The sequence below is a fragment of the Centrocercus urophasianus genome, unplaced genomic scaffold (genome assembly GCF_019232065.1).
Source record: "Centrocercus urophasianus isolate 14NV4802_14NV808 unplaced genomic scaffold, USGS_Curo_1.0 seq_14, whole genome shotgun sequence".
In the NCBI taxonomy this organism is placed as follows: Eukaryota; Metazoa; Chordata; class Aves; order Galliformes; family Phasianidae; genus Centrocercus; species Centrocercus urophasianus.
In genome coordinates, this window is record NW_024884586.1 from 48,510,693 (window position 1) to 48,534,921 (window position 24,229).

Here is a 24,229-nt window from a genome sequence, read left to right on the forward strand (position 1 = left end):
TTCTCCCCGCCGCTTCCCAGGCCCTCGTACAGCGGCATCGCGGCTCCTCCGGGCCCCCGTGGCTCCGCACGGACAGAGCCACGCCTTTCCCCTTGAGGGCCTTCCTTCTCGCAGCTCGTTAAGCCGCCCGTGGTTCCCGATGGTTTCTCGCCGCCTCCCCTTCCGATCCCCCCACACAGCCCGCCAGTGCCCGCGGTTTGAAGCGGTTTTTCCTTCGGCTCCGCTGCGGCGTCGGCCGCGCACAGCTACGGGGAAGGCGGGAAGTGTGAGGGGAGGTTGAGGAGCCCGAGTTCCTAGCCGGCTTCTTCCTTACTTCTGATTTAAATCTCTTCCAGTCGCAAACCGTTCTCCTTTATCCTGACCCTGCTAAATAACCTGTCCACCTCTTGCCTTCCTTTAGACACTGAAAATAAGGAATTACGTGAGGAAAACGTGCGTCAAGAAGTCTGTCACAGGGCAACGGTATGGAAGAAGCACATGGGAGTCATTTCATTTTCAGGAAACAAAACAGTGGAAAAGCTATTAACTGGTGGGCTGGGTGCGGACATTCGCTCACACCAGATAGACAAGCCGACAAGACTGAAGTGCATGCAACATGCAGTGAGTCAGGGCTTTAAGTGACCTGAGTCCACTTAGGCTGTTGTCACAGTTAACCTAAGGCACACCCTGATGTTGTGTTGCTTAAAACCCAAACTATGGGAGCAGCTGTTAGCAGTTCCTAAATATTAAATTTCTCATGTACTTTTGAGATTTATCCCACATGCACAGTTTCTATTTAAGATGTGTGAAGATGGAGGCGTGCAGTGGAGTTAAACGGTAAAAGGCTGTGAGGTGAGACACCGAAAGCTCTGCTGCCCATCTGCTGTAGCCCAAGCAAACCCTGCACTACCCATCACCATACAAGTGGCTCAGTGTATCCATTTGTTTTTTTTTTGCTCCTGCCCCTTCAGGCCTTCCTAAGTGTCTCAATCTCAAAGTGGGGTCAAAAATGTAGAGCTATGGAGAAGGACTGGAAAGCTGAGGAGCTGAAGTCCTTGGAGCATCCTAGAAGTGCTCAGTATATGGAGGAATTCAGGTAGCGTAGCAGGAGTGCAGAAAAAGTACAAAGTAGGAAGCCCTATGACGACAAAGCCCAGGAAGACACCTCATAAAGCACTTATATCCCTCAGAGTCCTTACAGCTTTCCTACAGATATTGCCCCATAATTCAGTATAAACCCTTACATGCCTCATATCAGCCACTATATCAGCTGCTGCTTTTTGGAGGGGGAAATGAGAAGAAAACAAGCTTGTAGCAGTGTGAGATGCAGGAACAGAGAAGAGACCAGCGAGCAAGCAGTGGGCTCTTGGCGTAGGAATTTTGCCAAGGCAGCAGAGGAAGATGCCAACGCATAGAAGAGTAAACAAACAAAAGCATGTAGCAATTAAACGCTCCAAGATTGAGTTGAATTTCTTAAATGTTTTTCATTGTTATATTTTATGGTTAGTATTTTATGCTCCTCCAGAATATGGAAATAAAGCTGAACTTTAAACATATGCAAGCAAACATGCCTGGAAGCGTGTTTAAGTGTCATTCTCACAACAGAACCTTAACTTGGCCATGTTAGAGCAATACCCCACTGCAACAAAAAAGAACTCACGTAGGATTAGACCTGACTGAACTGGTCATTATGTATGAGATGCTTTTCTCTAGGCTTACTGTTAAGAAAACAATCCCTGAATTCACCAGCTCACAGTGGATGGATACAAGGAAATTTTTTGTTTCCAAAAGAGCAGCAATGCAGTAGCAGAGGCTGCCCAAGGTGATGGTGGAGTCACTGCCCCTGCAGGTGCTCAAGAACAGTGGAGATGGAGCACTGAGGGACATGGTCAGTAGATGTGATGAGGATGGGCTGGGGGAATCCAGAAGGCATTTTTCAGACTTAATGGTTCTACGCTTCTCTGATTAACATAAAATGTAAGCATGATGTTTTCACAACCTTTTCCAACCCCAGTTCTCACCCGCTTATGATGCGCTACTACGAGTAACACGATGGAAAGATGATGGAAAGCACAGAAATGACAGCAGAGCAGCAAGGTCCCAGGCTTAGAGCAAGTGGGAATTTGCTCAAATACAATAGGCGTAGGCACAAAAGCAAATAAAAGGAACTGCTTACCTTCATAAGGCCTCAAGTAGACAGGAATCTCCAGCAAGACAACCTCACCTCCACTGCCAACCCTTAAATGATGACTGGGAAAAGGTGGAGCCAGGACCCACCCCTTCTGGTCACTCAGGTACATTGCATTCACCTGAGCTCCCCTGGCACAGCCCTACCTTTCCCCCAGATGCTCAATCACTGTTTCAGGCTATGACTTAGCATTTCTGCTACACTATGTCATATATTTGCAACACTTTTTTGTTTTAAATTCAATCATTCACGTAAAAAGAAAGCAACTTCCACAAAAGTCACAGACCCTACTTGAAATATGTAGCCCATTACTACCTCTTCAACATGTTATCACTAGATCAGGAAAGATCAGAGCTTGCTGCTAATCACATCACTGTCTCTATAGTCCGTTGGAAATCTTTCCTTAAATTATATTAATCAATCACAGTTGACATGAGTTCTGAAACGCAAGCTGGATCTTAGAAGTGGCTTAATGTAATGGACGGTCTTTTTAGAGCCTAACAGTTATTGATAATAGAAGGCAAAGAGCTCAGAAGTGTGCCAGTGTTTCATAACAAAATCCATCCACACCGTGCTGGCTTCACCACGGAAGCTGCTTGCATAATGCAAAAAGAACTCGTGCCATCCTGAATGTGTGACTGTTGAAAGAACAGATGGTGATGCTAACCCATAAGAATATGAGTATAAATACATTCAAGATAACAATACAAATGAGGATAATGATTCACTGTCTAAGGAGATGGTAGGACAATGAAGGTGGCTACGAAGCAGAAGGTTGAGGGGAGTACAGCACGGGATCTCCCTAACACAGTGAGACAGTGCAGCCTGTTCCTGTAACTTGTGGAAATAGTGGTATCCTTTAAAAGCAAGGAAGAGGTTGCATAAGTATACAGAAATGCCTGAGAATGAACTGTAGCCCCTTAGAATCAGTAAAAATTCTCCAATTTATATTAAATTGTTTGGACACTTCTTTTGGCTAATGCAGTCCTTTTCATTTTTCATTTTCATTTAGTGAGGCACTGGCACAAGTTGCCCAGAAAAGCGGTGGGTGCCCCGTCCCTGGAGACACCCAAGGTCAGGGGATGGGCTCTGAGCACCTGATGGAGCTGTAGGTATCCCTGTTCACTGCAGGAGGGTTGGACCAGATGGTCTTTAAGGTTCCCTACCAACTCCAATGATTCTACGACTTTTTTTAGACTTCACTGGTGTTCAAGCCATTGGTAGAAATAATCATTCTGAGTACCTTGCAGACAAGTTATTGTCACAGTCACCACTGTGCCTGTCTGCAAGGAGAGATGCAGGAGGCAGTGCCGGTGCCTTTAGGTGGCAGCCAAGGATTGCCCTCAGTGCAGAAATGCCAACCTATGCTCCTGCAGCCTACAGGATTACAGCTAAACCCTAGACATGTTTCGGTGGCATAGCATTATTTTTTTCTTGGAGAGAAAGTAAACAGTCTTGTGTGTCCCCACATCGGATGGCTTTGTCTGTGTGCTCACTTTAAGCTTCTTTAATCCCTGTATACAGCTAGTTGTGTCATGTAATGTTTTTTCTTTTTCCTTTTCCTCACAAAAGCAATCACATCTTAGGGCCAGCTGGAGGCAGAGCAGGGCTGTGCTCTATCCTTACGTCTCCTAGCTTGTAGTGGAGGCTGCTATGACCCAGGTGCAGCACCTTGTGCATGGCTTTGTTGAACCTCAAGAAGTAGGGAGGTTGTTGCTAGAACTTTGCTTAGGGTTAACTCGCTTTGGGGTGCTGTGTCAATTACTTTTCCTATTATCAGCCTAATTTCGTAGTGGAGTATGTAGGACGGGGGGAAAATACCCAACAGCTACAGGGAATTGACAGATGGTTCACATTTTAGCTGAGACTCCAATATGCATGGGGATGGCTTCTTCAGCACTTTATCTCTGGGAAAATTGTGATATGCCTTGCACTTTGGTATTAACTGCATCGATTTTGTTAAAGGGTATGAAGAAGAGCAAGGGCTGTATAGACATTCAGTTATGGACGTGAGCGCTGGTACTGCTGGGCTGTATTCCCAGAGCAACTGCAACCAATTCCAGCGACCTTGGGCAAGTCAGCAGAAGTGTGGTACTCCTCTGAAAAGTGACGGTGTAAAAATGGTACTTTCCTACTCAGCAGATCTGATTGCTGTACACACTCCAAGTCACATCTGCTGACTACAGTGACAAATGGAAGTTTTTATGGCTTTCCCACTCTCTGAGCACTGCAGAACCAGGAGAGCTGGGAAAACAGAAGCTGTGACTTCTGGTGGGACTAATTGCTATGAATTACATGGGCACTGCTTGGCCTTGTGAAGCTTTCCCATTGCTGCCACTGGTTAGAAGCAAGGAAGAAGAACAGAATCCAAGGAGGTTCTGTTGATTCTGTTTGGACTGCAGATGGCATTTTTGGGTTTGCAGTTTGAGGCAAAAAGAAATCTGTTCATCAGTGATGATCACATTTCAGAGAATCATCAAATCATTAAGGTTGGAAAAGACCACTAAGATCGTCTAGGCCAACTATCAGCCCACCACCACCATTTCTAATTGACTACAAACCTCCCATTCGTTCTTTAAAGTGAGCTACTTGTACACTTGCTTCCCAGCCTGTAACATGGGGATGCTGTTGTCAATTTTCCATCAGCCCGATGTAGATTCATTGCTGCTCCATTCCAGTGACTGCTGTTTAAAGGGAGGAGTAGGTCCCTTAATGCAGATGCTACCAGCTGACATAAAGGTGAATCATAAAGCAAAACTACAGAGGGAGATGTGCACTGATTTACATGCTGGATGTCCCCAATATTCAATTTGGGAAAGTCATTCAGCAGAGAAATTAGCGTTAACTATTTTAAAATTGCTTTCACCTTCTGTGCCATGCCCTGACATAATTAAGAGGCCTGATATTGTCTCACCACTGATGCCAGGAGCTGCACTGTAATGTGCAGTATTCTGATGGTGGTGAGGCACTGGCACAGGTTGCTCAGAGAGGTGGTGGGTGCCCTGTCCCTGCAGACACCCAAGGTCAGGGTGGATGGGGCTCTGAGCACCTGATGGAGCTGTGGGTGTCCCTGTTCATTGCGGGGAGTGAGACCAGAGGGCCTTTAGGGGTTCCTTCCAACTCAGATGGTTCAATGATTCAGTTAATAAACCATATAAATGAACAACAAAACAGTGCTCTCAGGGGATTTCTGAGCTGAATTCTGCCTGCTTCCCTGTGCCTCCTTCTATCTGTTTTCAGTCTGCAGACTTTTTGTTGATAATGCAGAAGCCTGTGATTTTGGCAGGTTATGCGGGGTAGAGAAACTTGCAGTGTATGGGGGATTTGCAATATCAGATGGGGGAAAAATACAGCTATTTTGGTTACAGTGATTATCAGTGTAATGTTTAACCTTGAGGTACACAGCCTGGATTCAGAGTCAGTTACCCAGAGAAATGAAAGGGGAAGCGAAAACCTCTCCAATACATTAAGTGCTCTGCAAGCTTTAGAGCACAGCAGAGCATCAGTTACACGTGCTTCACATGTTAAAAACTTTCCTGAGACCTTTAGAGATTAGAAATAACAGTGGAGGGGGCTGAAAACAGCACCTCTCATTTGGAATCATGGCTTCATAGCGAGGGGTGAACCGTGGCTGCTGAAGCCTCTGCCTGGAGCCTGGTGGGCCCATTGCTGACAGTACTGCATCCTGGGAGGAGCATCGGTGTGGGACCAGGAGCAGCCAGTGGTGAATCAATGGCTGAGCCACAAAAGCTCTGCTGCATTTTAAAATAAGCTCTCATTGATTTTGGTTTGCTGTAAGGTCTCGCTACGCTTATCCAAAGATGGAACCTCTTTGTCCAAGCATTGCCATTGCTGGAGGAGACCCCCAGTCAAAACAGAACAGGGAGTGAGGATGGATCCAAGGGGAGTTTTGGGTTCCTAACTGAGGAGTGAATGGTGTTTAACGTAGCCACAGAAATGCAACCCTTTCTTCTTCCTTTTCTTCCCCTCTATCTCCCTTACAAAAGAGAACGAGTACCCTTTCTTTTTACATATTTCCACATTATCTCTTTTTTCCTATAAAGGTGTTGCAGCACTAGAAATACTGATTCATAAACAGATACCCAGATTGTACAATTCAGAGATGTAAAACCAGAAGGGACTATTCTGATCATTGCTGATGGTTTGTTCCATCAAGCACCAACATCCCAACATCCTTCTCTTCATATTAGAAAGATTCAGATTTGATAGGTGGACTGCTCGATGGACGAGGAACTGGTTGTGAGATTGTACCCAGAGAGTGGTGGTCAGGGGCTCAGTGTCCAGATGGAGATCAGCGATGTGTGGTGCCCCTCAGGAGTCAGTGCTGGGACCAGTGCCCTTTAATACTTTAACCAACGGTGAGATTGAATGCACCCTTATCATCCCTATCCCTGCAGACACCCAAGGTCAGGCTGAATGGGTTCTGAGATCCTAACAGAGCTGTGGGTGTCCACATTCATTACAGGGGATCGGGACCAGATGGCCTTAAGGGCCCCTTCCAACTCAAACGATTCTATTCTAGCTCTGGAGTTCTTTTTGATTTCTTTTCAGGACGGCTGTCCTGACTGCTGATACAGGCATTCCTTATGCTTTGTCTCCAACTTACACAGCGTTTAGCAAGATTGCCCTGAAAGAAATCGCCCTGACCTATGAAAAATCTGTCCTTTAAAAGTGTGAATATTGGATGCAGAATGCCACCAAAATGAATTAGGCAGGCTCCAGCTTGGTTGAAATCCAATAGAAAGCACTATAAGAATAGATAAGTGAAACACCGGGGTGAGTGTAACAAAGAAACCACTGATGTTATTTTCAGTAGCACAACAAAGAGAAAACAAACAAACCAAAACACCACAAAATTCTACAGAGAACAAATTCTTCATGAGGAACGTCTCAACTCTTTTATGCAGAGAATCAAGCATTTAGCAGGTGCAAGCAGGTAGGATCTCACTGCACTATCTGCAAAACACAGCCTTGCTTTACTGACCTTTATAAATGGAAGTACAGAGGAATTTGTTTGTTGGCTTCATGTGGTAGAACACAATCGTAGCAAAACCTTTTGACTTTCCTCATCCTCTCCTGTATTATTTCTGTATTCCCTCTCTGTAATTCTCCCCCCCTCCTCCAAAGCCAAAAAAGAAGCACCTTAGGACTCTGCTCACCTGCCCCTACTCAATGAGAATCACCTGCATCTGCTGCTGTGCTGCTTTGAAAGAGCCAAAGCACAGCACATAAAACCCTAGGAGAGCAGCTGGGACCTCATGGTGCCCCAACTCTTGGTTGAAGAAGGAAGGCAGAAGAACTGGTATTTTTTTTCTTGCTGGTGGTAAGTTCTGAGCTTCGGTAATTCTTTGCTATTTGGTAAAGCATGTTTACGTGTTCCAGGAGCTGATGGTGTAAATGTTTGTTCTTTGTGTTACTCAGCTGTAGGCTTCTCAACTGGGGGGAAAAAAAATTAAGAAGGAAGCAGGAGTAAAAATGCTTCCTTGGCTCTCCTCCAGGCCTAAGAGGTGTTTAAAATAAAACAACATCAAAACATCAACCGCCCTGAAACAAGCTATGTGTAAGATGCTATTTTAAAAATGGTCTCCTTGTAGAAAGAACATGAGGGGAAGGTGACCTCTAAAGTTGGAGATACTGAAGGAGAATCTGTAACGGTAGACTGCTAATGGTACTGCAGGCCTTGCTTTCAGATCAGAGATGCTGAAGTTGGAAGGGACCATTCAGGGCCCTCTGGTCCAACCTCCCTGCAATGAACAGGGATCCATAGAGCTCCATCAGGTGCTCAGAGCCCCGTCCAGCCTGACCAGGTACTCCTGTACATCTTCTGTAAAGATAGTCAGAGAAGCTACAGGAAAGAATGGCACAAACTCTTTAGCAGGGTCTGTCTTAATAGAGCAAGGGGAAATGGTTTCAAGCTCAAGAAGGATAGATCTGAGTTGGATGTAAGGAAAACTTTTTTTACAGGGAGGATGCTGAGGCATTGGCACAGGTTACCTAGAGATGTGGTCGAGGCCTCTTTCCTGGTGATTTTTAAGGCAAGTGTGGATCAGGGCCTGGGCAACCTCACAGAGCTATGGTGCCCCTGTTCATAACAGGGGAGTAGGACTAAGTGACTTTTAAAGGTCCCTTCCAATTCTAAGGATTCTATGATTCTGTAGGATGCCCTTGTGATTAGATTCTGGTCCTGGCTTTGGACTAAGAGCTGAAGGCCAGCCCAGAGCACAGCTTGTGTGTTGTCTGAAGAGGTGATCTGGAAGCTGAAACTTCCTTCAGATGAGGAGGAAACTACTAATGTATGTGGTCTCAAGTCTGTCCTGAGTGATGTGAACAGTGTGAAGAACCATCCGCCTCACGGTGGAGCACACCAGTGCCCTCTGCTTAGCAGCAGCACGTGCAATCCTTATAACCATCAACTGCTTGCTTTTCCTATGCAGTTACCGGACCCTTTAGAGGTGAGCTAAAACGCACTGGGGACAACAGCTGGCTGCCACCACACCGAGCCCGTCCGCTTGGTGCAACTCCCTGGGGCAGCGTGGCAGCGGAGCTCCTCGGCCTCCCGCACCTCCGGCTGACAGCTGCGGTCCCGGGGAGGGGCTCGGGGTGCCCAGGGCTGCTCGGGGGCAGGCGGGGCTGAGCGGTCCGCCCAAGCGGGGCGGTGTCTCCCGCTCTGCCGCCCCGCCTCGGCCGCGCGGCCCCGGGATGCTGCGGAGCGGAGCTGCGGGCGGAGGGAGGCAGGTGAGCCCGGAGGGGGAGCGGCTCGGGGAGCCGGCTGTGTGCTTGTGTACGTGGGGATGATGCGAGGGCGGCTGGGCAACATCCTTCTCTTCCTAAGGAGGATATTTGTTTATTCCCCTCTTCTCCCGGTGTTCGCTCGTTTCTAATTGATTATTATGGTTTTCCACTCGCCTTCAGGCTCTTTGTTCTCAGAGAGCGGAGCGCTGGGGCTGGGCCCTGCGAATGGGGATGGGGAGTTGGGGGGGAGGCTCGGGGCCGCCGGCTCCATTTCATTCCCAGCCTCCGCGGTGTGGTCCCGGCGCCTTTGGGGCCGGCGGCTGCTGGGAGGGTCCTTCGGTCCCGGCACGGCTCTCTGTCGGTGCGGCATGGCGATGGGCAGCGGCGGTGTTGGGCTTTGTGCTGACATCCAGCTAACCTGGAAATGCAAGTAGGGACAACAATGGGGTGAGTCTGTGTGCGGCCAGCGGGCGTGCTGGTGCAGTCGGATCTTAAGCCACTGCTAATCCCATTCCTTCATCAAAAAGCAGAGTGAGCGCTACATAAAAATGGCCCGACAAGGTTGAGTTAATCTGCTTCATGGTCTCCCAGGTGATCTGTTGTGTCTTGCTGTCTGTTGTGTTGGGCACTGACATTTCTGACTGTTGGAACCCAAATGCTACAACTCCATTCTCAGTGAACCTGGAGGATGGCATTGCCAACGCTTATGGTGTTTGCAAACTGTTAGGCTCTTTGGCCCTGTTCTTAACACCCTTTCTTCCCATCCTTTTAATTGCTCAGAAATCTATCAGACCTCTGACTCCTGGAGTGCTGAGACCTGACATGGGTCAGGAGCCATGGAGGGCTGAGTGCAGCTTCTAATTGCAAAGCTGAGCAGGGATTTACATAGGTGGTCAGTGCCTTTCTGAACAAAGCGAGCGTTTCTTCACAGCTGGGGGAATAATGCCTAAAACATGCTGCCTTCCAGCAGTAGCACTCTGAGAAGAGACACAAATGCTCCAAGTGGAGGTAATGCATTATGCATCAAGGTGCCTCGCAAGGCCAGCTTCCTACCAGGCCTAAAAGAATAATAATCTAATCTCTTTGCTTATAATGATTTGTCCTCAAAGCTAGGGGAAGGTGTGTTTCTCTGGGTGATATGCAGCTGTGCTTGCAGAGTTCAGCTCATCCATCTCTGGCTATGCCAGCGTGGGGCTGTGTCATTGGGAAATCATCAGGAGCCATTGGAGGTGGTTGAGATGCTGTAAGAGCACTGGCTCCTCAGTTGGCTTGATGTAACTGTGTGAGGGCAATAGAAGATTAAATGAAGGCAGTCTTCCCTGTTGTACAAAAGTAGGAGTTGGAGCTCTGCAGTGTTGTGTGTTATCTGCTGGCTTTTGTATTCAGCACAAGTAATAATGCTTGGATAGCATGTGTTAGCACTCCAGTAACACAGCACTTGATTTCTGGTTGACTTGCACATTTTGGCTAAATCTTCACATTAAATCTTCACACTGTGGAGATTTTTTTTGTCCTTTTTCCATACCAAGTGGTAGATGAATTGCAGGGCTGAACATCTAGAACTGTTCAGCTAGTCGAAGCTACCATTATGAAGCTTGTACTGGAGGTGCAAAAAGCTGTGTTCTGCAAGGGCAAGGCAGTGACTTGTCTGAAGCTGACCTGTTAATCTCTTGTGTACTCTGCTATACAATGCATGCAGCCACTTCAGCTTCAGTGCACAAGTGTCTTCTCTATGTGGAAGAGGAATTGTTAGGGCAGAGTTATTAATTCAAAACCTGATCATTTCCTTATTTCAGCAATTTGGCAAGTTCTTGTTGTATTTCTCCAGCAGTAAGAAATAGAAGCAAATGATGGTCATGCAGGTTTTCATCAAGTAAACTGGGCAAGACCCTGAGAAGCTATTCCAGGGGATGGCTGCATGCAGCTGGGCTAGAAAAGGGTTTCATGTGTTGCAATGTGGATCCGTAGATTGCAGTTCAATTGAAAGAGAGGGATTTGATCTGCTCAGTGCTTGTCCCTTCAAACCTGCTGTGTTGGAGTGATGGTGCCTGAGCTGACAATACAAACAGGTCTCAAAACTCCATGGAAGGAGTTAATGACTTAATAGAACCTGTGAAGAACGATTGTATGGAGAAAGGAGGTAGCCTGGTTCAAAGAAACAGCTGAGTCTGAGACTGAGTCACCACGTGAAGTGTTTACATTCGCCCCCAGTTTGGTGACTTGCCGTAGTAGTAGGTGGTTCTCAGTCTGATGGGCAGCTCTCAGAAATGCCCTGTTCTGGCACCTCTTGTAGCCTTGCAGCTCTTTGTGCTTCTTCCAGGCTCACTAGGTGTTAAAGGCCACTTTTCTCTGTACTAAAGATAAAGCTGTTTGCTTGCTTGCAGTTGTGCTGCTTTAGCAGATGAGGAGCTGCATCTCCTGGGACTTCTTATTATGTGCAGGGGAAGTGGCTGGTGTTGTCTCCTGCCTCCTTCCTATTGGAAGCAAGGATTACTGTTTCGCAGACTGCTGCTCTGTAGCTGTCCTCCAGGGCTTTAGCTTGGGGGATTCTGAGTGAAAGCTGGGTACAGAGTGGAATACTGGGTTATTCCCCCAGCTGCGAGCTGGAAAGGAAAAGCCTTAATCCTACCATAGAGGAGCTGCTTGGTCAGAGCAGCTTGCTTTATCACTGGGTTAAGGCTGTAGAGCAAACTGACTATATAAGTAGCCAGGCAGGAGGAGAGATGTAGCCCACTACAGCCTGAGAGCCAGGCTGCTGCAGCCAGCTGCTAAGCCCTAGATCAATTCTGTGTTAAGTGGAAGTGCTACGGCAAGGTGTTAAACTCTGCTTAAGTAGCTAGCCAGGTCACTGCTGTTCACACACGATGTAATCCAGCTTCTTTCTAAAGTAGGTCTTAAGCTCTGACTAATCTCTGAAGATGAACTTGTGCCATTATCCTGCAGCGTGCTCTGTGCCACTGTCTCTAGATCTTATTGAATGTAGAGGTCTAGGTTAGCTTAGATCTGGTGGTTGTAGATGTCCTTAACACAGAACTTTCTGCTGCTATCTCTGCCCTTTACCCAGGTAGAGCTGTGGCTGACAGTGCTTCTCAGCCTGGAGGAACAGTGTGAGGCTGCCCAAAGTTCCTTGGGAACTGCAGTGATAGGCTTACACAGAGTATTACCCGTGTTATCTCCTAGCCAGAAGGAGGAAAGGCTCTTAAATAGAATGTTAAAAAGAAGCATTAACAGGTCTTTAAGATCCAGCCTGCTATGGAGCAGCTTTCCCTTTTTGCTTTATTCCCAGCCCTATTGAGGATGGAATAAGCTTGTCCAGGAAGAGATCCTTTTCAATATTCCTCTTAACATCCTCTGAGTGTCTTAGGCTATTGGAGAACCTAGAGCTGGAAACCTGAAGATGTGTATGTACACATTTATAGAGTGTTTGACTGCAGGATGAATACTATGCCCATCTTTCATGTACATCTGATGTTGTTCAGGCTTAACTATTGCTAAAATGTCTTGAGTACCCTAAAGACTACTCATTTCTTCAAGGAAAACTGTATTTTAATCTAATTTGCACCTTCACTTCGTTTAAAGTATGAAAAACAAATCTCGATGCTTTGTAGTCTGATCTTAGCTGACCGTTGCTGAAGGGGTGTGATGTGAATGTGTTTATATTCATACAGCAAACCAGATGCATGCTATTGGGCACTATGACTTGTACAGCGTAGTCCTGGTGATTTTTCACTACAAAAGCATGTAAAGCATTAACCTGGAAGAGGGTTGCTGAATGATGTCAGTTCTCTATTACTACTTTCTGTAGTGAAGGATGAAGTAGAGGAGATAGATGTGTGGATGCTGGTCTTCTGGAGGTAAGAAGTGCTGGGAGGTGTCTGTGCTGTTGCTGGTGGACAGGTTCTTGGTGGCTTCTGTCTAGAGCCTGAGCACCTGGTGTATGTATGTGTGTGGCCTGTGCCTCCCACAGCCCTAGCAGTGGATGAACAAGGCTGTAGGGAGTGTTGGAAAAGTCACTTGGTGTCAAATGCTGTGGGCTCCAGGCTCCAGCAACCTGGTTTGTGGCTGAATGCTGCGATAGGTTACAGCTAAGCTTATGGATCCTGAGATGCTTAGCCCTCCTGAGGGCCTTCAGCTAGAGAAATCTGTGCTGTGTAGAGTAAGAGGCCCATTTTCTGATCAGATTACACAAATAGCTGTGTGACCTACTATGATATGCTTTCTAGTTGTCTCTAGCTGATTGGACATACACAATAACTTCTTCCAAAAGAAGAGACAAATGTGTTTGAGCAGCAGGGCACAGAGGGCCTTTGTGTTGGATGCATTAGCACAAATGGGGTATTTCTGAAATCCCTCCCCCTGTGGCAGAGGTTACCTCTCATGCAGCATCGCATGGCCGTGTGATGGAGTGTGGGGGAGTGATACACCCTTGTAACAACAACTGCACTGTGTGTACAAATGGGACTATTTACGTGCTTGCTGTTTGGATGCACAAACAGAAAGCATAGTGAGGTGGGGAAGCATGACTCACCCTGGTGTCCTTGAGCAAAGGTGACCTTTGCTTATTTCCATGAAGATCAAGGGGTGGTTTTGACAGTCCCAGCCTTTCCTTCTTCGTATCTGCTGTCCCTCTTCCACTTACAGGTAGAAGTGGTTCTCATGGAACTGAGCAAGCACTGGCCAAATGAAGGGGAGCTCTATGGCTGCTTGTACTTGATAGGTCAGCCTTGCAGTGCTAACACCTTTTTTAGTTTCTGCAACTGTGCACATAGCTGATTGGAAGCCTTAGGCCTACTTGTGTGACAAGCATCATGCCTCCTTTCTGTACTTGGAGGACAAACAGGTTTATCACCAACTTTTACTTGGAAGTTTAATGCCTGTTGGGTTGACAGCTAGGGTGCTCCATGGGGCTAGGGCTTGGCAAGGTCTGCATTGATCTCTGTATTGAGATTTGATTTTTTTATTTTTTATTTTTTGTAAGGCATAAGGCTTGGGTTGGTTAGAACAGTAAAATGAGGCACGGGGATCTGTTGGTTGGAATGTGTAGGAGGGTTCAGTGCAAAACTGATGAGTTCCAAATGTGGAAGTCCATGTCATCTAGTTATTTATGGCACTGGGTCAATATGAGAGTTCAATATGTGTTTATGGGTACGTAATCTGGATTCTTTTTTCCCTCTCTAGGTCTTACTTTTTGGACTTGTCAGCCTTGTGGACTTCTATGCATGCCTCTTCAGCTATGAGTAGATCAATAGGACTTAATATCTGCATGGTAACCCGCTGCATCCTGCTCTTATCCTCTGGCCTGCCATGCCTTGCGTATCCACTGCTGGAGGAGAGGGATGTGATGAAAGCCCAGTACAGCTCGTGGGCAGGGAATGGGGTAGAAGATGAAAGGACAAGCATGCCAAACTTAATGAACAAGCTGAGCCCTTCTGAGCAAACCCTTTCTGAGGAGCCATCTGGAGCATCAGCAAAGCCATCTGGGATGCCCCTAAGTGAAGCTTTCACTTCTGAAAGAGAAATGTGGCCTGTAAGCCCAAGACGTACCATTGTAGGCAGCCAGGGTCTGGATGTCAGCACCACCATACCTGGGGTACTGGCTGCTGTAGAAGAGGAACTCAGTCCCACCAAGTCAGAACTGAATGAAAACGGAGAGTTCAAGGCCATGCTGACTACAGCTGTGACCACCCTGAGCCCTCCTGTTCGGGAGGAACCCATCAGCGTGACCACCACAGAGGACTGTGAGGTGGGGCAGAGCTCTGCCAGCCTCCTGGCAAACCCTCCTTTTGTCACAGCTGCTGCAGAGGAGGAGATAGCAGTGAGCAGCTTGTACCCCTCAGCTGTACCCCAGCCCCACAGCGAGCAGGTGCCCACATCACAGCCCAGCACTCCCATCCTGGAAAAGGCAAGTGACTACCTCATCATCCCAATGGCACAGGCCCCGAGCGAGAGTTTTGAGGTGGGAATGCCAGAAGCCAACACAGGCAATGCTCCGAGGGTACTGGCTTCACAAGGAGCCACTGCTACTAACCATCCCCTTGTGACCACTGAGGCCTACCTTCATCTGGGGGCAGACACAGCTGTGGAGCAAGGAGAGCAGCCCACTGCAGCAAGCACTGCCTCCAGCCTCCCTACTGATTCCATGCCCCCAGACTGGGATGACACCAAGCTAGGGAGTACAAGTCAAAGGGAAAGCATGCAGCATGAGGAGGTGGGAGAGGACCAAGTGGCAACAGAAACATCCCAGATCCCACTAGGAGTTATGGAAGAAGAGGAGGAGGAGGATGTGGCAAGAGTGCTGCCATCCCCAGCATCTGCTCCACCAACTCCAGGGCTTATAAAGGAGATCAACTGCACAGCCCCTGCAGCAATGCATGAAGAAGATGTATTGGTTACTTCCACAGCCAGCAGTGGTGTTTCCCTCACAGGGGACTTGCCAGATGTAGACACAGGTGGTCTGAACTCTCTGGAAAACATAAACATGGTCACAGCAGAAGAGAAGAGCATCCTTCCTTCACAACCTGAGGCTCCTGTGATAACAGACATAACACCTGATCTCTCTTCTACTCTGGAGAGCTCACAGGAAGGTAAAGCCTGTCTGTTCACAGACACTTGTTTCTAAGTATTAATTTAGGAGGGATGCTCCTTAGAGCCTGTACTTCTTTTTTTAGAGTTTAAGTGCAAAAAGGTGTGATCTACCTCCCCTAGGAAGGAAGGGTTGTGGACCTTTGTATGGGGGTAGTGGCTTAAATGGGTAACTTGCATGCATCAGGTACTCCTCATGTTGAATGTTTCTACACACGGTGACCCTTTGCCAAAGCTAACGTAGTCCTTTGGGTGGTGTCCTACCCTGAGTGATGTGAAGTAACTGCCCTAAGCTGTGCCTTCTCCTTGAGCTGAGAGGATGAGTTTAGTAGTGAACAAGAGCTGAGTCTGGAGAGGCTGTGGCAGCTGGGAATGAAGGATGCAAGTGAAACTGAAGGTCTCAGTAGAAAATTAGAGTCTCATTAGCAGCAACTTAAGGCTTGCTAAGGAGAGCATGTTAATGACTTAGCAAAGCTTTCATGTGCAGTGTACCCCTAAAGCAGGCCCTTCTGTTTTGATGCTCCCATAGCAGTTGAGAAGGGTTGCCATAGCTTGGTTGTAGACATCTCACCTTGATCAGATGTAATTCTGCTTTGAGTAGTCTTCTAGTGTGCCTTTCCCTTGACTGGAGAAGATGAAACAAGTTGTACCAGTAGAGTGTGAATTAAATCTTCTTGGCCTGTGCAAGGATGGTCAGAGCAGATTTAAAATCAAATCTGTGGTGAGATCTGTGTGTTTCTTTGTTATAGAAGCTCCTGATGTTGTCTCCTTACCTTTCAGTCAAAGCTCTGATTCTGCTGTGTTTGTGTAGCCTTAGCTGCATAGGTGACACCTTCAGCTCTCTGACAATGTTTCTAGGTGGTCTTTAGGGTCAAATGTTGGGGGCTTCTCTGGGGCAATAGCATGCCTAGGTTGGTTAGGAATGTGAGCTGTGGCTAAGGACTTTTTAATGTCTATTGGGCATCTTTAATTTTGTCCCTTGGGCTACAGAGACAAAGGGACAACTTCCTCTGTGCTACATCCAGAAGATGTGTTTCCTGCTGTAAGAGATGCAGAGTTAATTGCATGCTGGTGCTGAAACAAGACTGATTAATTTCTAGATTAATTTATAGCCACTTGACTTCTCACCAGGTTCCCTTTTGCTATTCCCAGGTGTTGGGAAAACATCAGCTATAAATAATGCTTATGCAGTAGAAAATAAACTCTGCACAACTTGATTCTCTTAGCTCTGAGAGTTAGTCACCAAAAATGCCATGCAGACAGCATTGCTTGATTCTTATTTTTTTTTTTTTTCCTGTTTCCATACCGTGGACTTGCAGTGCTGTGATAGATCTACTTGTCTATAAAGGGGTGGCTAGCCAATCAAGGCTTGTTTTGTTTTGTTTTTTACTTTTGTGCTATACATGGGGCATCACATGTTTCTAAGCTGCTAACTGGCTAGATCTGCTGTTTACACTGTGACTCTGGAAGTAATATGTGATGCCAGTCCTTCAAATGTCTGTTCTGTTACTGTCAGCTGTCCTGTGAGTTGGTGCTGATGCTGCTTCTTGCTGCAGGCCTTACTCAGGAGGTGACAACTATTGCCCAGGAGGCAGCAGCAGCTGCTGCTGCTCTGACAGCTGTGACGCTGCTGCCTGCTCCTGCCCAGGGGACAGGAGCTGCAAGCCTTCCCCAGGAAACCAGTGGGGAGGACACCCAGATGCTGAGTGCCCCTGTTGCCACCCAGATGCTGACAGCTGCAGGCACCTCCACAGTGAGAAGTCCAGGTGTGGAAGGTAGGTTCAAACTTTGCAAGTTCTCTCCCACAAAGACACAGTGGTGCATAGCACCAATTTTGGTGTTTGTACACTGAAGTCTTCACACAGCATCCAGAGTCAGACTTCCTTTTTTCCTTGCCTTCTGGCCCTGGGCTGCTGCTGCTTTATGCCCATGCAGATCAGTCGTGTTAAGATGTGCCAGCAGGTTGTAATCTTTGTCCCAAGCAAAAATGAAGTAGCTATCCTAAACAAAACCACCATGTGAAACCCCCCACATCCATCCTTGCTCACAAGTTGACTTTTAGCCTTAATCACTTCAGCCAGTTCCTTTTTTGGGGGGATTACTTCTGGATAGCTGATGTTTGGCCCAAAGGAGGGGAAAAAAAGCTTATTTAGGGAAGAATGTGGGAGTGAAGGGGATTTTTCGTGTAAGAATTTTCAGAAACCACTGGAAGCCTGTCCTGACCTCTGAGTGAGGGTGAGTTCTTGCTCTTGTGTCCAGGGTTGATGTAGCTCATAAGAAGTGCTTTAAGCTGTCATGTTTATCCAGCTGCTCACTTGATGTCACTTTGGCAAGTACACACAGGAGCCTGTTTTCTTAACAGGAGTGTAGCAAGGGCCCCCTTAGCACCTTTGTAGTAGGTGCTGCTGCAATGAAACTGCTGCTGGGCAGCACTTCTGCTAGTTCTTATATTGCAGGGCATCAAAGGAAAGAATCAATTTACACTGTATCCCTTGAAGTAAGGTTGCTCTGTATGGGGAGAAGGCTCTTCCAGCAGTTACCACTAATTAATTTGCTTCTGGGATTTAATTATAAATTCAAGGAACTGTCACCTTTGCAATAAACAACTAGATTTGTCACTTGATTCTGAGGCACTTATCTGGTGCCTCAGTGCTTTAATCTTGCAGTGAATCCTCAAAGCAGTGGAGGTAAAACTTCAGTGTTGTTCTCGCTAAGGGAACCTCCAATGCTGGCTGTCCTGAAAGAGAAGTTGTCATTACTGCAGAGTCACTTAATGTAGCAAGGAGAACAAGTGTCTGATAGCTTCTTTCCTGAGCATAAGCTTTCATTAAGGAGCTCATTGTTAAATTATAGGATCATTAAGGTTGGAAGTGATTACAAAGATCAAATCCAACCCATATCCCTCAGTGCCAACTCTAGTGGAATTTTTTTAATACTGTTGTGCCAAATTTCTTGTCTTCTGCAGATCTCACAGATGTGGTCCTGGTCACTGGTGAGAATGCTGTTCCATCTCTGGATGGATTGCTGGCTACACAGTCTGGACAAACAGAAGAACCATCCAGCAAAACAATGGTCCTGGTGACTCCAGCATCAGTGGCGTCATCTGTCAGGAGAACAGCTCTTCCAGCTGTGAGGAAGATCAGTACAGCTGTAACCTATGGGTTGGATCGGCTGGAGTCAGAAGGTACCACTGTTCCCAAGCCTAAAGGGCAGGCAGCTCCCTGTGGAGAGGAGCAATTATCTTGATAATGTGGGCTTCCAATTGGTCTGTCTGGTACATGGCTATGCATGTGTTACTGTTGATAATAAAACTGTTGGAAAACCTGTCACCTTCCAGGTGGTACAGGAAATGAGCAGTGAGGTGTTGTGGAGAATAACTGATTTCTAGTGGCTGTGGTAGGAGGCATGGGCTTTCTCCTGGGGAAGCAACAGCAGTAGCCTGGATTTGATCATCATTGGCTACTTCTGGGCATCTACTGCAGAGCCTCTACCAAACAAGCAGTCAAGGGAGCATCTTCAGACAGCCAGAGATCCCTCTGAGTGGAGGGGCTCAGCATGAGATGGCCACCTCAGTGTGCATCTCCTGAGATCTCGCTGGAATGCGTGGTGCCATACTCGTGCTCCTGTGGCAATGCTGAGGGAGGTCAAGAATGCATCCCCTTTGAGATGCTCTGCTAGTTCAGTTATTCACCAAAACTCACTGATGCAAATTCACACAAGGTTTTGATGAAGTGGGTCCTTTTCTAGAGTCTATCTACAGCCCTGCCACTGATCTCTCTGGCTCATCCATAACTTTCCTGTAGAGAATTGCTTCGATTCTTCCTGTTGTTTCTTTCACTCTGACTTTTCTGTTTGCTCATCCATCCCTATTTTGTACTCCAGTGTCTGGGCCTACACCACCTGGCAGGGATTAATCTTCCTGCCTGTTTTGCTCCCCTCCCTTTATCTTGACCTTCTCCTACCTTCACATTTTACTGCAAAGGTTGGCAGTCCTCCAGGGGTGGCATGCCAGATGGTATTTTTCTTCTGATCAGAGGTGGGGTGCCACAGACAACAGCTAATCAGCATCTTTTCTCTGCGTGAAGCAATAACTTGAATTCCTGTTTAGTTTGGAGGGCAGCAAAGGCAGGGAGCCCTCCCCTCTATGTGCAGGATGCTGCAGCTCCTGCCCTTTATCAGGCTTGCTGCTGGCTTTAAAACCTGCCAGGAGTGACAGCACAAGTTCCTTACCCTGATGGATCTCTAGTAGTGAAAAGGTGTGGATTCCTTGGCTCTGAGGCACAGCTCTGCAGGTGCCTGTCATCCAAGGGATGTGGTGCTCCTTGTTATACTGTGTGTTTATGACAACTGGCACAGCGTTTGTTTGGGCTTTTTTTTTTTTTTTTTGTGGTCTAAAACTTTTTGGAGTAACTTAGGCTTTGTGGTGAGCCAGAACTTTCTCTGGTGTTAGGGATCACCAGTCTACACTCTGTGAAGTGGGACAAATACCACTTGAGGACAGGCTTTCTGCCTGGAGATGCTACTGCCCCAGTTAAGCACAGAGGAAGCTTTGGAGCTGCAACTGTTTACTGGTATCTTTTTGTAATGGCATTTAGTGTGCACCTCCACCTCACTGTGGAGTAATATTGGGAAAGCTGATGTATTTCTTCCCAAATCACAATATCTAGTGCTTACTCTCAAATATCCACATGGTACCAGGTGCATTATGCTCAGGAGTGTTTTCCTACACAGCTACACTGAACTCTAGCCCAGAGTGCCTGGACTATATGTGGATGCAGGATCAGACATCACTGCTACAGACATAGTGAAGGTCCTGGGGAGGTCCTGGTGCTTGTTGACCAGTGGAAGAAGTGCAGGCAGCTGGGTGAGCTCAGCTGGCTCCCACAGTGCTCAGTGTAGCTTGCTACTTTGCCTTGCTGAGGGCCTGGCTCATCATTAAATATGGACCCCTGCTGTTCAGAGTTCTGTTTCTTGGGGACCATCTGTACCAAACTGCCTGCAGTTCATTGCATCAGCATATTCACCTGCTTGGCTTGGATATAACTTAAAAAAAAAAAAAAAAAAATCTCAAATTGCACAGACAAACATGAGGCATTTTGAATAGCTTTCTAGATAGGGTTGTCCTCATCTCTACAGCCTCTGGAGAGATCAGCAGAGTAATGAGCATATTCCTGCCTGGACTATGCAGTGAGACTGGTTCTACTTGCCCTTCCTAGCTGAAGAAATCCTGTAAGGGGATTATAGGATTTGAGGACAGGACACAGCTGAGGATGAGCCTTACTTGTCTGTGAGACTTAATGCTGCATTTTGTACCTGTGCCCAAAATTTCAGCATCTCTCTGGAAGGCCCTACATTGCAACTTTCTCTGGAGGACTTCAAGGATCCAAGGAGAAATTCTAGTTCAACTTATCTGTTCAGAATCATTCTGTAAGCTTCCCAGCACTTTTTGAAGTGGATCTATAAAAAGAAAACATCCAAAACTAGTCTACAACAGCATGTAAGCCCTAGGGCTGGTTCCTGTTCAGTCATCTAGGCTTATCTGAGCACTGCTGCTGGGGCTGAGCTGTTTTCGCAGGTCGGCATTCATAGGATACTTGTGGGAGATGCTCTGCCTGTTGTGTGATGTCAGGAGCAGGCCAATAGCTCTGCAAGCAGGCAACTTATAGCCTGAGCTGTATAGCTCTTGAATATGAGGTGCTCCTGATGAATCTGGCTAGCTCTCAACGTGTAGCTGATGAAGTCCTTGTTGCTATGGTGGGGGAGTAATCCTGGGATTGGAAAGGCACATTGAGGAGAAAAGGTTCAGCCAAGAACTGCATTGAATGAGCAAATATGTAAGTACAGATACAGTCAGCCTTGATTTGCAGCTTCTCTTGGCTAATAATGATAGGACTTCACCTTGGTTCTCAAATTATAAATTGAACACAGTTGTTCACACAGGTTAGTGCTGGTGTGAGGAGTACTAGGGTTGTGTCTATTTCATGGAGCCATGCTCTGCTGGTAGTAACAAAGTGGGATGAGGTAATGGCCTTAAGCTGTGCCAAAAGAGGTTCACATTGTATATTATGAAACACTCCTCAGAAAGAGTGGTGATGCACAGCTGCCCAGGGACTCATGAACTGTGGAGATGTGGCACTGAAGGATGTGGCAATATTTGTGGTAGGTGGATGGCTGGACTAAGTGGTCTTCGTGAGTCTTGTCCACCATCAATGACACTATAAAAATCAGCCAGTTACAGGCTCAGGAACAGGCCATGAGCAATGGGGAGACCACTCTCATGAGCCTTGCAACATACAGCTAAGCAAAGCATAGACCTTGGGCAGCTCCACATTTTTTTTTTTTTTTTTTTGACTTGGATAGGGAAAAATCAGTTGTAGGATGTTTAGATCATTTATGTCAGTGTCTGCTGGGTAGGACGGAGCACAGCACTGTTCCTGGTGAGCTGGTGCATACCTGTGTAATGCAGTGTTCTAAGATATGGGGCTGGACTTGCCTTTGGGATTAGCAAATCCTGTGTCCTGCAGCTGTATGGAACCTGATCACTGCATCTTGGCTTCAGATTTAACTCTGTTTTGCTTCACTGATTACATTAAAGACTTCTCCAGAACATGGAGCATATTATATAGCACAAAATATATCCATGGTACTTTAATGGCACATACTTAGTCCTTGGTCTTCTGTTTTTTAATGACTCTTCAAATTCTCCTTACTTCTAAGCCATTGCAGTACAAGGCACCTTTTTTCTAATGCAAAGTTTTACTTATTTTTAAATGGAAATCAAGGCTTTGAGTTCAATTGCTATTTGGACCCTGACTGTATGGATTAAGACCTGCTTCATTAAATCTCTGCAACCCCATTAAAAATTTAAATGAGGTTGCAGGGCTGTAAATAAGAAGGGCACTTAGCATCAGGCTAGTTAACCACACTAGGCTATAATTCTGCACCAGTCCTCTGGATATTAGCTGAATTGGCAAGGATCTGAAGATTTAAAACAAAGCACAAGCAAAATGAATTAATAATGTTTTTGGAGCACACTTCCTGTTGCTTGTAGCTCATTTCTGCTGCTGAAGTGAGAACTGCTGTCCCTGTAGTACAGATTGACCTTGATCTTCCTCTTGGAGGATGGCTGTTCACTCCTACTTCTTTGTACCAAAGAACCACATATCTAAAAAATTCTAGCACTTCTTTCTTAGGTACCTGATCCTGATTGTCACCACTCTGCAGGCTAGGTGGCCTGGTTCAGTCTGACCCATTCTACTGTTCTGGACAGGCACCTTGAAATTTCTAGCTGTATCTGACTTGTTATTTGTCTAAAAAATATTTTAAGGTTGTAGTTTTCCCATGTTTATCCCTCAGTTGAATGAAACAGCAGTTGACAGAAACCCCCTACAGATGCTTGTTGAAAGGTAATTGGGCTCTGGGTGAAGATTTTAATGAAGCTTTTGTTTCCTAATCTGGGGATTAGCTCACCCTACAGTTGCAGTGAGGTGGGTTCAGCTAAGCAGGTACGTGGCAGTTCCTTCTGAGTGCTCTGCAAGCAGCACTTCTGAGCTGCTGCTCTCTGGGGTCTCTCAGTGCTTGTAGGGCTTATGAGGCTTCCCCATGGCCCTTTGGGCATGGGGAGCAGGGCAGGCAATGCTGCAGAATGGTTTGGCTCTTTCAAAACCACCAAGATGACTTAGCTTCTGTATCCTGATACAGCTATTCCTGGACCTTCATGCTTTGAGTGGCATGAGGCTTTGTCTAGAGATGAGTGGGCTTGCAGTCATCTTCACCTTTGGTGTTAGGTAGGACTGGAGTTAACCTTGGTGTCCTGGAGGCTGTTGCCTGTAGTAACACTTAACCACAGTTCATGTCATCAGCAATGGATTCATGCTGGTTACACCTGTGCTTTTGTCTAGAAAGCAGCTTAAATCAGACACTTTCTCAACCCTTGGTTTGTTATTCTTTTCCCAAATAGAGTAGCTAAATTATGTACTTCTGAAGAGAGACCCTTGGCTTTCTTTGCAATGGAAAGAGGGATTTGTGTATGGGAACTCTTTTGTAACTGGGGGAGGGGGAATACCATGTTCACAGGCCTCTTCTGTAGGAAACCATTTTGTTGAGAGAAGTAAACTCTGCATTTATCTTCTTCCATTCTATCAACTTATAGGTCGTGGTAGTTAAATCTGGACTGATTCAAATGCCCTCATTTGATAAATCACTTCTTAAAACTGTCCAGCTCAGCAGCTGCCTACTCCGGACTGGAAGAGCTGCTGTGCAGTGAACTACAGTGTTAACTTGTTACACTTTGTGCTATAATTTTTTTCTTTTTATAACTTTAAAATAGCTGTTTGCTGCTGAGCCCTTTCTCTAGCCAGGCTCAGTGTGAAAGCAATTTTGTAGTGAATGCTGCTGGAAGTGCAGCACTTGAGAATGATTGTTTCTGGTCTTAATACATGAGCAGACCTGTTGTTCCTGATGGAATACTTTTCTTTTTTTCCCCCTACAAGTGCATCAGCTCCCTTGTGCTGAGAGAGAAGCCAGGACTCGAAAAGCAAGTGTGAATCCCCTCAGGTATGAGAGGAAGGTTAGGATCAGAATCCAAATCATTACCATCTTCATAGAGCCCTCTGCTGGGGAGTGCTTTCTGCAGTCTGTTTTCTGTCAAGTGGGCACTGAAAACTTTCTGCAGCTCATAAGGAAACCTCATAGTTCAGTCCTGCTGTCCTGTTTGCTCTCCTGGAT

At 46.5% G+C, this 24,229-nt stretch overlaps 1 protein-coding gene across 1 annotated transcript in view; it reads left to right on the plus strand.

Moving 5' to 3' along the window:
• The first annotated feature begins 9,288 nt into the window (after positions 1-9,288).
• Positions 9,289-24,229, plus strand: part of ARMH4 (armadillo like helical domain containing 4) — a 47,743-nt gene continuing 32,802 nt past the window's right edge. The window contains exons 1-4 of the mRNA XM_042813624.1: positions 9,289-9,350; positions 14,099-15,504; positions 17,059-17,277; positions 18,468-18,686. Coding sequence (XP_042669558.1) covers positions 9,289-9,350; positions 14,099-15,504; positions 17,059-17,277; positions 18,468-18,686 — 1,906 coding nt within the window. The remainder of the gene's footprint in view (positions 9,351-14,098; positions 15,505-17,058; positions 17,278-18,467; positions 18,687-24,229) is intronic.